The 14,659-nt window shown below is 46.2% G+C and overlaps 1 protein-coding gene across 3 annotated transcripts in view; it reads left to right on the forward strand.

Annotated features, from left to right (window-relative positions):
* LOC1281162 (cardioacceleratory peptide receptor) overlaps nucleotides 1–14,659 on the forward strand; it is a 51,379-nt gene that overhangs the window by 21,354 nt on the left and 15,366 nt on the right. For all 3 annotated transcript variants that reach the window (XM_061644025.1, XM_061644022.1, XM_061644026.1), the window contains 2 exons: nucleotides 3,900–4,664; nucleotides 5,558–5,665. In XM_061644025.1, the coding sequence (XP_061500009.1) occupies nucleotides 4,500–4,664; nucleotides 5,558–5,665 (273 nt within the window). In that variant the 5' untranslated portion in view covers nucleotides 3,900–4,499. The remainder of the gene's footprint in view (nucleotides 1–3,899; nucleotides 4,665–5,557; nucleotides 5,666–14,659) is intronic.

Consider the following 14,659-nt stretch of genomic DNA (forward strand, 5'->3'; position numbering starts at 1 on the left):
CTCGTTTGGTAAAAACTCGTTTTATTATTTTGTAAATATTCAATGTGTAAAATGTTATACGATGCACTGCACAATACAGAAATGCCACACTGACATTTCCCATTGATGATTTCGTTTCGTTTTGCTCCACATTTGACATTTTGCTTCGCGTGCGTTTGCGTAAAATTTTATCACGCAGCGAGCTGCATTTATAAGCACAAAAATACGCTCGATTGAACTGAACGACCCTTGCAAAAGTGTCAATTGCTTCAAAAGCACCTATGGTCGATTGGCTAGGGACAGGTTGTTTTTTGCGTATGCCTTTGTATGCTTCTTAACTACCAGCCACATTTGGGCGCCCACTGCACACTGAACACGATGCAAAGAAGACCCTTTCCCGAGGTGAAAAGTAAATAACTTACCACCACTTTAGTCACATGGTTTCACTCGACGCTCGTGTCAGTGAACGGGGCAGGGATGGGATGCGATGGAGTGTTTTAATTGCCATTGACATTCCCACCCCGAAACGATCGAACGTTTCGCCCGAAAATGTACGCCAATTCACCCATAAGTGCATAAACGCTTTGATCGGAACATAAAAGTCACACCGCCGCCTGGGACAGGTTCCGGGTTCGGTCCGGGAAAGGACAGGTCGTGCCAATGCTTTTCTGCTGCGGGCAATAGCAAATTCCTCATTTACGCGTGTGCCCGGTGGAGGAAAAGTCGAGGACGAGGGGAGTGTGGTTCACGACCTTCTCCTGCCACAAAATTCGTCGTTGCCTACGACAACGACGACGGCGACGACGACGTTGCCGAATCAGTGTCAAGATCGTGAAGGTGACGATAATTGCTTTATTGGCGGAACAAATGCCGCACACCGGTGGAATGGCCAGCTGGGTTGGGTGGGTTTATTTCCCCCCCCCCCCACCCTCTTACCTCATACCTCATAGCTGGAACGCACGAAACTTTTGTGCCGAAAGCAGCATAAGCTATCGGTTTCCAATTCCATTCGCATTCCGAATGTTTGCGGCTTTGGCTGCGATGGTACGATTTGTGTGATTCCCTCGTTCCACTTAATTTGTACCTTTTATCGCGCGAGCGTGTGTTTCTGTGTGTAGGTTCTTCTTTACCGGCCTCCCCAAAACATACCGGTACATGTTATCGTTTCCTCTTCATCAAAGCCGCTTACATCGGCTGCGCCTGTAAGCACATAAATAAACATTTTGCGCCGTACATGGGTGCCCGATTCCGAGATCTGCTGCTTATGCTCTAGCGAGAGCCGTATCATGTTTATGCTTTTTTATGGTTGATGAATTTGTTTCAGCTTAACGATTGTTTTCGTTTCTGTGTGTGTGTGTGTGCCTTCAAGGCGTAATCCTCATTGCGAAGATGCTGCCTGCCCGATCCGCTTCAGCAGGTCGTCATCGTACGCGACACACCGGGCTTGCGGTGCCTCGAGTGCCACGAGACCGTCGTAAATCTTGTTGCTCCGTTGCTTCCAACCGGCCGGAAGTTGTCCCAGCAAAGGGGGGAGGGGGGGGGAACGGCCACAAAAAAGGGTGGCATTAAATTAATGTACGAATTATGTAAACGGTGTCGATCGCTCGGAGAGGCCGGAATCGGTTACACAGGCTGGGGGGGCTTTTTTGGGGCCAGTTTGGAGCCGTTTATTTGTGATGTGTGCAGCTTCTCGGTAAATGGGCCTTTGGTCACGAGGTCAAAAGGCGAACCACCCACCAAGAACCCCTGGCACGGAAAAGGTGTTTTGTTGGGTAAGAAAAACGACAAAAAACCATCAAACACTCTCCTCTTGTCAATTCGGTTCGGTTGTTTTGGACTGCCCGTGGGAGGTTTTTTTATCTTCTTTCTTCCAAAATTGTTTTCCCACACATCTTTATCGTGCTTTTTTCTGTGTGTGTCCCACCCAAACCCCTGCCCCCGACCGTGGCAATGTGTCAAAGCCGGTGTTTGCTTAAGTCGATGCCCGCTACCTGCCACTCCAAACGCGATCGGGTTCGATTAATCTCGCTGACAGATGAATGGGGCCGGGGCCCGGGTATTGATTTATGGGCACGAATTGAACTAAATGACACGCTGGCGCTGGGGCGTCCAACACCACCACCTGTCCCCGAGAGGCCCTGACGGTACGGTGGCCCCAGGGTGAGAAATGGTACTGAATTTGGAAAGTTAATTTGTTTGTTGACGTTACGCGGACGGGCGCGGTGTGTGTTGCTGCCGGTGAGATCGTGTTGTTGTGGTTCGTACGAAACAAAAACAGAAAAACACACACACACACACACACACACACACACACACACACACACACACACACACACACATACTGACCGGAGGGTATAAAATAATCAATCGGTTTGATATCTGGGAATTAATATCAATTTGTTGCAGCGTTTCATCGCTGCAGGGTTGGCATATTAAATTAAAAACCAATTTTGCCTCCGGTAGCTTTTGATTAAGGTAGCATAATTCCTTATTGCAGACGGGTAAATTGTAATGCTGCTCAACGGATTGTTTATCATTGGTTATTTACTGCCAAATGATGAAAAGATGATTTTTGGATTTTTCACTTGCATTTTAATTGCTTTTGTAATTACTTCTACTTCCCTGGCGCAACACAAAACGGCTCAGTGAGTACATAATGTTGTCTTTGCAGTTACTTCAACTGCAAGCAGAATCCTTAGCATAATTTCCATTCATAATCAGAGAAAACGATTTCAATGGGCTTGGGCTAAAATTAGAGACACACCGGGGAAGAGCATCTCAATTAGCACAAGTGCTACTTCTACTCCGCGCGCTGCTAAATTTAGACTTTAAATGATGACCCTTCCGAACTGTAAACTGGTAGGCGACAAGTAATTAAGCACTTACTCTAATGAGCATTTACACGTGGAAAGTAATTTGTTTACTGAGCCTGCTGGTCTCCACTTTTTTGCACTCCACTGACCACTTGCCCGGCCATCGTACACTGTCTGGCACTGTTGCTAAATATGTACACCGGAAGCAAAAGCGCGCGCTGCTGGCCGGCCAAGCTACTGTAGCTACCTTCCATTTCACCGCCACACGCCCAGAACCCGCGTTGGGGGCGGAGAGCCACGGGAGGCATACGCCGGGTTTATGGGTCGTTAAAATTTACAGCCACAGCCATAAACAGAAAATCTGGATCATCGCTAATCCCGCGCGGAATCAAAACCGGTAATTACCGGAGCCGGTAGCGCGAGATAAATCCCTCCCGTGGGAGTCCATTTCATGCCGCCCCCGGGTAGGGAGCAGCCGCCAGGCCTTTAGACCTTTTGAGGGTGGCGTACCACACGCTGAGGTAAAACTCGAAACGGACCGGAGCGCTTTAAGCTTCAGTTTTTGAAAGCTTTTCTAACGCGCCTTTTTTGCTGGACGTCTTTCTACTTTTCTTACTTCCGTCGGTTAACATAATTGATTTCATTTGAACGTGACATTCGATCAATCTTTCCGCCCGAAACGCGGGGGATCGTGTGGATCGATCGAAATTGCTGTTGTGTTTATGTCTTTTCATCGTGTGTTTTTTTTTCTTTAGTTCATTTACATCTTTTTCTCTCATTTCTTTGCATCCCAAAGGGCTACCATGGTTTTCACGTACAAATCAGATTTGTGCTCAAAAGCGCACAAAGAAAAACTGTGGGAGAAATTGATTGATTGGGCTTTTAGCTTCGGCCGTGGAACCTCGTGACCTGTCAAACTTGATTGAGTGCCAGATCAAACGGACTTAAAAATGAAACACTTGCAATTTGAGTAAATTTTCAACGATTTGCTTGCGTTGAAAAGCAAGAATGTTATTTAATTTTAATGTTTTTTTTTTATAAAATGATTATAGGTTGAATGAACTTAATTAATTATTCCACTTTTTGGTGCTTTCTTTTTCCTTACAGCACATTACACATGCTAATGAAACGTCTAGTGGAAGGTCGCAGCAGCATTGTCCTACGATCAACAGTTTCTGTGTTGCGCTACACCGTGACCCCTGCCAGACGAACCCATTTCATCTAACGCGTATTGTGAGAGTGTTATCTAGTGCTTTGCTATCATCATCCGCCACCAAACCGCCCCGCTTTCCGTTGATTCTCATTAGCGTGTGTGTGGCGTGGCGTCGGTGTTGCGGCCCAGCGGTAGAGTGTCGAGCGATGCAACGATGGCCACCAGTGCGACGGTTGACGATGCAAAATGTGACGTCGAAACCAACGGTGACGAGATTGCCAACGGCGATGAAGATGATGATGACGACAAAGCGCTGAACAGTGGTAGTGGCAACAGCATCACCACCCCACACTATCCGGAACTTTTGCGAGAACAAGCGCGTTACATTAAAGTTTAGTGTCCTGCGCGTGTGCAGTACAGTGCGGAAACAGCATTCGTAGCAGACGTCGCTGCACCAGTGTCTGACATACACTTGATACTGCAGCAACAGCAGCTCAACGATCTCGATCGGTCGATTGGATTGAAAATCAGTTTTGGCTTCGAGAGGTGGCACGATGGGCGAATCGACGGTTGGCGGCAATGAGCAGGATAAGGAAACGCTGCTAACGGCCGGACGGAACGGGGCGGTCGTACGCTTCCCCCGGGAAACCAATATCGAAGACATTGGCCCACAGTGGTTGACGCTGAACGGAAGCGAACTGGACACGGAGTACAAGCAAGTAAGTGTAGCGTGCGGACGTCTGGTTTGCACCTTGATTGCAGGGCATCCAACGCCGTGCACAATCGGAAAATGGAAACAATTTCGTTTGACGCGGGAAATGCAGTTTTCACGGAATTGAAAATTGTAAATTTGTAATTGAATGTGTTTGTGTGGTAGGTAGGAAAGCGTATTGCCAAATGTACAAAGGTTTTCAATTTGCCCTCACTGAATTTGCCCGCGCTGAAGAACATAAAATGTTCAATGTAATACTTTTTCTCCTTTTTCTGTGGGTTTGAATGTCTTTAAAACCCTTTGTTTCCAATTAGTGATTGAATATATGCCCTTTAATAACCACCAAAGTGTGGCAATACCCTGTTTTACATAACTTCAGGCGTTTAGCTTGTCATGATGACGGGGATATATCTACATTACTAACATATTTGCATACATGTAGGCGCTTCGGACCTTTCAAATTAGATTTCGTTATTCATTCTCTTTCCTCCGTAGATATTATCGTTATTTCAAAGAGGTCAATCAAGCTCAAAGCCTATAAAAAATTCAGCCAACAATTTAACAACAACTTCGTAAAACAAAACATCAGATATAATTACTCGTTGCGAATCAAAACTCTTTGTAGACCAAAACATTCAGAAAACCCCTGCTCTTTGCTAGTGTGGCCAATTAAAGTTGGAAGTTTTATCGTACAACGTTCATAACTGGACGATACATACCAGCTCGCTGGAAAATAAACACACAAACCAAAATTGCTATTGTATGTATCGAACGTTTCAATTTGCTCACTGATTGATTGACTTTCTCATGGCTTTTTGCCAACCGCAACCAGCCGTTTTAAATTGCATTCAACTTCAAATGACATTTTACCCCTTTTGTTTCTTTCGCTCAAACACCCAGCACCTTGGACTGCTCGAGCAGCTCGAGAACGTTGGCAACATGTCGAACGGTACGTCCGGAGCGACGGAAGATCTGGAGCAACAAATCAACAGCTTTTACTTCTATGAGGTAGGTACTGTGATCCACGTGACTAGAATGGGAAATGGAATGGTACTTTAATTAAAATTAGGAGAGCTGTGGATGCACGGGTCAGATGTTAGCTATACACTGTTGCAATAAGGTTAGAGCGGTGAGTAGACAGTAAGCAAAATGTAACAAAAAAAAACTTAAAAGAAAATGAGAGAAAAATGACGGAAACATAGCCGGATGGACTTGATAATAAAAAAAAACCCAAACCCTTAGATAAAGTGCTGTCATCGAGCTGTCAGACACCGGAAATGGATGTCACGGCGTCGTTTGCATACCGGTTGCTTTGATCGCGGCAAACGGCAACGAGGGAGACACACAATGAATGCTTCCAGCGGGTGAATCGGTCGTCGGCAAACGGTAAGCCGACTGAGGGTGGAAAAGTTCGCGAGCGTCCCTAAATTTATCGCCCCAACCGTCTAGACCGGTTGATGTGATTTTTATCGAGCTGCATCCATTTCTACCCGATCATTTCTAGCTGCCGTGCACGTGTGGCACCACTCAGAACGAGAACGACCGAGTGTGCTTTGGTAGCTTTTTGATCTGCTCTCGGGACAGCAGGTGCGCTCGTTAGCTGCAGCTGAAATACATTCGGTTCGGAGTTTATGCTCGAAGGGTGGGATTGGGACTGGTTTTGAACGAGCAAATGGTTAAGTGGAGCGGTTGCTAGCTGCAGTGTGCAGTGAGCCTTACCGTTGAAGCTTTTCGAAGGATGTTGAGCACTGCTGTAAGCAGTCAGCTCTAATAAGGGGCGGTCAATAGATTTGAACGAGCTTTTAATTGGTTTACAGTGAGATGCAACCATGCTCAAGCTGTTTTTTGATAGGGGAAAAAGTTACTGTAGAGAGGAAGAAAACAACGTTGTTACATTTGAAAAAGAGGGGTTTTTTTTACTAATTGTTCCATGAAATCGCAAAAAAAAACCAGTCGCTCTAGTGATTACGGCCAAGCTCTCTTGTGAGAATGTAACAGATTTAAGAATTAACCATTTCGTCTGCAAATCCTCGTAATTCTATTCTTCAAGCGAGACGGTATTTTTCCACGATTCTCTTATACACGGGAAAGAAAATGGAAGAAAATCCTGCCCAGAAAGCAGATCGCATTTCGCACATTTGCAGCAAACGCTTTGCTCTAATGAGAACATCCTGCTTACAAATTCCAGCTTCAAGGAAGCAGCCATAATGAGCACAGTTAATTTACTTTTTCACCTCCTTCGTAGCAGAGTCACACGATTTAAATCCCGCACTTGAGCGACGACGAATTGGCAGTTGGTGCCGTTGCAGTTCGAGTAGGAGAGGCGTGGAAAGCAAACTTTTTCCACTCGAGTTCAAAGTTGCACTACCAAGTAAAGTGATTTTGACAGGGGAAACTCCTTGCTCGGGGAAAATCTCATTTGAAGTAGCGAACAAGGAATTGCAATCGCACCGGGAAATTTTCAGTTTCCTTTTCGCGCGAGTTTTTATTGAAAGAAAAATGACACTTTTTTGGTGTTTTCTTTCGGGCTCCCCCCCGAATGGGCAGCATACAGTCGCTGTCCGACCGGTTGAAGGCATCGCCAACTGGAGCGCGAAATTAAACCGAAAACCATCGCTCAAGTGGGGCTGTGCCGAAGCGCCAAAAGAAAATTAAATCTATAGGAAACTGTAACAAAAAAACACACACACACACAAACACCACTAACCCGGGTGCCAATGTGCGTTGCTTTCGGAAAGATGTGGCTTCCGAAAAGGGTTAAGCCGGGCGACATCGGCTCGGTGGAAAAATCAGTATTATCTTATCGGTAGGATTTTTTGGGGTGGCGACATTTTCACAATTTTCTTTGCCTTCCCTTTTTCGTTTCACTCGAGTCGTACAAGTGGCATAAAATGTGGATTGGACGCGAAAGAATTCGTAAATAAAACAACAAAAAACACACACATAGCGACACAAGGACACTCAGACACAGCGAAACGCAGCGGAGCCGCAGACAATGTGTGCCAAAAGACAACAATGTTCTTCTTCCTCGTTGGGTGCGGAGGGCTTGGCAAAGTCGAACAGCATCAAGGCTACGTTGAGCTTTATAGTCTCAAGTCTCTTTTCTTGCTGTTTCTTCTGGTCGTAATCGAATATGGATGAATGAATGGACGACGCATCCAAGTGGGTGTGGGGAGAGCAATGAATGAAGCCGCCGGTACGTGCCGTGGCAAGTGGCAGCCAAATTTGAAGTGTGAATGCGTCCTTCCGGTGTCCTTTTGCACGACGATACCCGGCAGGGTGCTAACGCAAGAAAGTTTCTATTTTTATAAGACGCGTTTGGTTCAGAGCGTTTGGTGGGAATTCATGTTTTTGGTTGTTTTGTTTCACGCTCGCTTTCGCGCTTCCTTTCGCGTGTACGGACCATAAAAGGATCCCCGCTGGGAAAGGGCACGGCATGAGGTCGAGCAAAACACACAAAAAGCACGAGAAACTAATTTACGAACATCGATGCTATCGACACCCCAAAAGTGCGGAATGCAGCAGTGACGTTCGCAGCAGCGGGAACGCACCGACACACGCTTGGCACTGCTACTGTGCAGAAATTGTTTTCTAATTTGTGACCTGCGGAAGCTGTGGTCAACCATGCAAGCAGGCGTCCAAGCACTTTTTACTGTTCTTTCACTTCGACTTTTCACCCTGTGGATTAGGGCATGTCGGTTGGCAAGTGTAGAAACCGAAACCAAAAAAAACGTACAAACTTGGCGATGAAAATGGGCCACCAATATATTCTGGAGAATATTGAGCATTCCCACGGGCACGCGGAAATTGGAACGAATGATGCGCAAAACTGTGAAAGGATCACGGTTTCGATGCGGGCAAGCGGAAACAATACTATCGCGTGTCGGTATTGAGTGCCAAAAAGTGGGGGAACGGTGCTGCTACCGGGCAACAATTGTGGGACGTCAGCGGTCCAATGGTGCGATTTCTCAACACTGTGAACCGAGTGTGAATGGCGTGAACTTTGGGTGTATGCAAGCGGAAAACTATCGTCTCCATTTCGGTGTTGAAAGGGAACCGTTTTGTAGGGAAAAACATAAACATTTTCCCTGCTTCCCTGCTATCGTCATGAGCAAAGGGTGGGATGGATGATTCTTTCTTTTTTTTTCGTTTTATTTCCCTGCACACTTTGGACTCCCGGAAACCCGTTCCCGTGTGTTTGTGTGCGGTGTTATGCTACGCTACCAAGTGATGTGCTTTCTTTTTCTGTTGTTTTACCGCACCGTAAACGAACGTGTGTTCCAAAAACGTGCTCGCGTAGGAGCGAATCTTTAATGCATCGAACGTCGATCAGATCTCGCACATTAGTGTCACACATTGACACGTTCGATCAATCATCTGCATGGTTACTTCATTGTAGCGGGCGTATACTCATTGTTTCTTTTCTTGCGAGATAGATGATGAGCGTTCGATGTAATCGATTACCGATCAGGCTTATGACAAATAAACAGGCTTTGTCCGTATGGTGATATTAATCATTCGAGCCTATCAGTGTCAAGCTGTTGGGAAAAGGTACTAAATGACAAACAATGTGTGAATATAATACAGAAATTGCTGTATTCATTGACAGTCAACACAGAACTTTGATCACACTGACAGCTGAATGTTAAATACGCCTGAAAGTATGCAGCTTATGTACAAACTTAATTTACTAACGCAACAACCATCGCTTACTTAAGCGTTTTAAATCGAAGTTACACATTATTTTCTCTTAATTTGTTAGCTAATCGTTATCAATTTAATAGCTTTAATTTCATTCTGGAAATCATCAGCAAACTACTTTTATGCAGCATAACCTTCCTGTAACTGTAGGGCAAAATTGAGATCGCACAGCCACGGTCGCTCATTATGCCACGGCGGAACAATAAATTACCGTAAATTGATTTACAAAACCATCGTCAATTCACTCGCAAAAACGCCAATGGACAGCGAAAGTGAGTTGATATCGCACAATGCACTCCACTCCAGACCGACTGAGGTCGTCCTTCCCGCCTGCTCCTCGAAGAGTACATGGGATGGAAATAAATTATTCGCTGGGCAAAGTTCCAAAACTTCATCACCCACGACTAGCAGCGGTGCCAGTGGCAAGCTCGGTAGAATCTGGACAATCTCGGCTTCGCCAACTCTGCATCTGTGTGCCAATGACCCACAAGGGAACGCCGAAGGAAAAACAGCCAAGTGCAAAGGAAAGTGCAATCTCAGCTCCGATGCTGAGCGCTTGTTGCCATTTTTAAAAGTACCGCCAGTGGGACGAGTGCGCAAGATGAAAGCGAAAAGCGTTCACCCAGTTCGATTCGGTAGCCTGGGCGTGGGCTAAAATCGATCGCAATATCGGATGATGGATGTCGATGAATTGCGATTGCGAAGCAATAGTAGTGGCTGTTGTTGTGGTAGTTTCGCTTTCCTCCCTCTAACCTTCAATAATAATCGTCCAGTTTGGTTTTGGGAGCTTCGATCGAAATGTGGCCAGCGTTTGAAACGGTTCTCCATAAAGTTCTGCAAACTTACTTACCAAACCCGGGACGTATTTGCAATCGAACGCCACAAACCCCCGCTCGCGCCAGCAAGCGTGATCACGTATTCGTTTGCCCTCCCGACACTCACGCACACACGGGCACTCTGATTTATGTTGTGTAGCCACCGGGAAAAGGGAAGTGACCGGACGTGGTCTGCACGTTAAGCGGTTAAAACTATCCCAGCGTCACACACATAAGTCCCACGTGTGCTGCATGCTTGTGCGGGTTGGTTCTGTTGCTTGGCGCTGGTACGAATCGTTCAAGAAGCATATCGCACTGACCAACTCAGACAACAGCAAAACACATCGTGCTGTGGCGTGGTGACAAAGACCATCGTACATCATCATGCCGGAGCGTCTCGTCGACACATAGCGCAACGGTTCGTAAGAATTGCAAAAGAAATGCCAACTGCCAGCCCTTCCAAACGCTCTCCAAACCAACCGAGCCAACAGGGTGGAGGACGACGAAACATTCCATTGCTTTGAATGCAACAATCCGTTGCATTTAATCGTCATTCATGCACAGCGTTGAGAATGTGCAACATGTTGCCCCGAAGCACACACCCGGGACTGGTTGGCCCTTTTATGTTAATGGTTATGTTAATGCTACCAATACTAGGAGATGCTAATTTCCAATTTCGAGCATCGCATCGGGAGTTGTTTTTCGTATACTTTTGTTTACCAGCTGTCGTGGGTTTTTTATCTTTTCCACCCTTTCTCTCCCTTGCTATTAACTTCCCAATTTTCCTAAACGGCCCAGAGCTGAACGAGACTAAGGCGGAGCTAGACATCTGGAGACATGGATGCATAATTGACAGCAAATGAATCGACAGCAACTGCTCGGCGTGCTTGGACCGGAATCGGAATCGGGCGGACGGTAATTGAATTCGACCATCGAACACCGTTACCGATTAAATAGTGCATAATTGCAGTGGGAAGATTGCAAGATGCAATGAGACATACCGCCACCGTGCAGGACAGTAACGACCGGACGGGACTGCAACGTGTAATTGCAGTCTGCGTATAATTGAATTCATTTGCACTGCCCGGGTCAGCGCGGGTTGATGGGTTTCGAAATCGTCCATTTGTCGTTCGAAATGAGTGTCCTGTCAAATGTCACGGACGCTTCCCCGGCGGGTCGGGCAAAAGGTAACGTTCGCTCGTCACGCCAAAGCCTCGCGACCGAGCTTGGGACGAATAGGCCATACTTGGAATGGTAAGCGTTCCCGTACCGAATGGCTGCCAGTTTGTTGGGTTGGCACCGGATGGCTGCGTGATATTTCACCCTTAACCTCGGTTTTTGATTGCGAGTTTGAACCGTCAGACTGTTTTATTGGTTCTGTGATGATGACTTTGTTAACAGGTTTGGATAATGTAAAGGAAGAGTTACATCGTTTGTGTAACGAATCCTGTAAAAGTGTTTTCAAGGACAAATGGTTGTGGTTTTCGTAGTATGTTTTTTTTTTCATTGCTTGGGTGGGTTATTTTGCGCATAATTCCCAACTTTCGATTAACGGGGGCACAGGAATTTGTGTACGAATTATGTATATTCCACAAAATACAAACCGTACTCAACCGACCTTCCCAGAATTCCAGACCCAACGTTGCTGTGGCCTTCGCAATGCGGAGCGTTCAGAAATTCAATTTCTCCGTCCAAATTTTGCACGGGGATACATCACCCTTCGTGCATTTTTGTTTTACAAAAAGATAACCCAAAAACAGACAAACAAAATAAACGCGCCTTCTTCCCACCACCAACCTGGCAAGTTTGGCAGCAACAAATCATTAGCAGCTTAATATCTCTCTCTCTCTCGCGATAAGATATGCATGTCTGGTCGCATGTCTGGTGAACATTTTACGAGCGGGACAATATTTTACCGTCCCGCTACACCATTCCCATTGCTGAAGTTCGCTTCATTCGGATTGATTTTACCATTTTCGATTGACATATTTTATTGCACCGGCAATTTATTAGCTTTCCCACCCGTTCGCTTTTCTGCGACGCGCAATCGAAATTGAAATGTTTGCCCGCGTGTCCCCAGTGCTGTGTGGTGTCATAAATCAGGATGCATTCAAAATCTAATACCATAAATCGCGGGTGCTGTTTTGGTTGTTATTAAGAGATGCTTTTTTGTCTTCTCCCCCAATCCAGCGTGCGATGTGGAAGGTTGTAATATAATATTAATAAGCATTCATCAATGATAGATGGTCTGTCATAATAGATTGGTTGTCTTTTATTGTAAAGGTTGGCAATAGCTGGCGAGTCAAAAGCGCTTAGATTAATTAATAATTTACGATTATGTGTGACAGGGAAGCCGGCGTCTTTGAAGAGACGAGTACCAATTTGCATGACAAACATGGTGCTGAAAGCGAAGCGGTTTTATTGCTTGAAGCCAAGCAGATGTTAAAGGCGACATGGAACGAGTATTCACGTTATAAATGGGAAATAGGTCTAACAAAAACCACCTAATTAAAACCATTTAGTTAAACCTTGCAATGTGGGTTGCATATTTGAAGGCAAATCTATCTAGCGGGTCATGGAAAGTATGCAATCTGCAAGACAAAATTAACGAAAGTAACACCAGTGCCAATATGTTAGCTTGTTTCTATGCTGGAATACATACATTCCAATACGAATATAACATTGCAATGCGTTTGCACAAAGCGTTAGTTGTTTGTACAGATCGCTCAGTTTATTGTTGCATATCGACAGCCGTACACGAACCAGATGGTTTAAGAGTTCATAAAACTGCCTTCTTTTTTTGCTGCCTTCAAACGAATTAATACCAACGATAGATCATCACAAGCAGAAACAGACCGGAGAAGAATCTGGAAGGTTCAAATCTTCCGCCCGGTAGTCAGAGCACGAATCGCTCTATTATTGTAATCCCTCCCGCTAATGTAGCGTACGATCTGGATAGGTCAGTGCCATCATCTGTGCGCTTATGGCTAGTCCGTCGCCGATACAAATCATCGCGAATTCGAACACCACCAGATAGGCCACACTTCTGCCAGCCACTGCCCACATACCCGCTTGACCGCGGTTTGCCGTAAATAATGCACATAAAACTGCCAGCTTAGAAACAGCGTGCTGTGTTTGCCCAGAATAGAAGAAATAGGGGAAGAGCGTGTGGTGAGATTCCACCGCCTTTTTCTTGCTACAACCACCGATTCGTCGGCCCGGCACCGAACACCGGCAGTAACCCTTTCTCAATTAAAAGCAAGCTCCGTTCGATTCCGGTTACCGCACGATTCCCCGGCCCATCAGGTCACATAAGCCGAGGCCTTTCGGGTGCAAAATTATTTGGTCGTAATCGCACCGGGCGATGGATACGGCGATACGATGGCAGGAACGACACAAGCAAGGCGCAGGCGCGTTCGCTCAGTGCTTAAGTGTATTATTTAGTGGCCGTAAATCGATTTGTTTAATCGTAAACTAGCGGTGGGTCGCGAACGCGGCGAAACACGCCGCACGGTTTCGGTTCGATCAGCCAGCGGGAAAAATGATCCTCAACCGATGCGCTTCGTTTTATCGTCGCATCAATTTCGCGGAAAGAATCTAACGGCCGCCTACACATAGACGATACCATACTGGCCCCTCGTGGTTTAGTGCGATGGTGTTGGCGATAGTGGTAGCGCTGGCCTACTGGGAAAAGGTTAATCGAAGAATGCGCCCGCGCGCTTGAGGACTAGGTTTGCGTCAGCATGTGTGTAGCAGTTTATCACCGGGCCGGCATCAATTAACCGCAAGCAAAGCATCATTTTCTCGTATTTTCATTCGAGGCCGGTTTCGTTGATGTAATAGCGGTAAGACACTGAGTCGCCTAGTAGTGAGCCGGTTTGGAGAGCTCATCAGGGTTTTGATGGAGACGTGAAATCGTGCTTAATTTCGTTGAACCTTACCGCAGCTCTTGCGCAATGCACGAATGAAATAGCGATGTGTGTGCGATGGAAAATGAGATTCCTGTTTAACTTCGTTTTGTTTTAAAACATTGCTTGCTAATATTTTCACACGATATCTAAGCACTTTCAACTCAACAACAGTCTGTGCCGATGCTCCAACAAAGTATACGATCAGAACGATCACTTCAAGTAGCTCGTGCTCCCATGTTCTATATCCCCACGTATCCGCGAGGCACAATGTATCACATTTGCCAGCAATTACCGTCAGCTTCATGGCGCCGAAGACATCGCCGGCCGATAGATTATCCATCCGCAGCCAGCCGCACTAGTTCAAAGACCCGACCGACTCGACCGCTTCCCACGACGACGACGACGACGACGACCCGTTTAACGGACCGATTCCTACTGTCAGACGCACGACGGCTAAAGTATGTGCCTGTGCTCGATAGAAAATGATAATTATGATCATCATCGTCCCATCTGTTGGTTACACTATCGACCCGTTTATCCCGGTGGGCCCTTCACTTATCCCCTCCGGTCCCCCT

This window comes from Anopheles gambiae, chromosome 2, assembly GCF_943734735.2.
Source record: "Anopheles gambiae chromosome 2, idAnoGambNW_F1_1, whole genome shotgun sequence".
In the NCBI taxonomy this organism is placed as follows: Eukaryota; Metazoa; Arthropoda; class Insecta; order Diptera; family Culicidae; genus Anopheles; species Anopheles gambiae.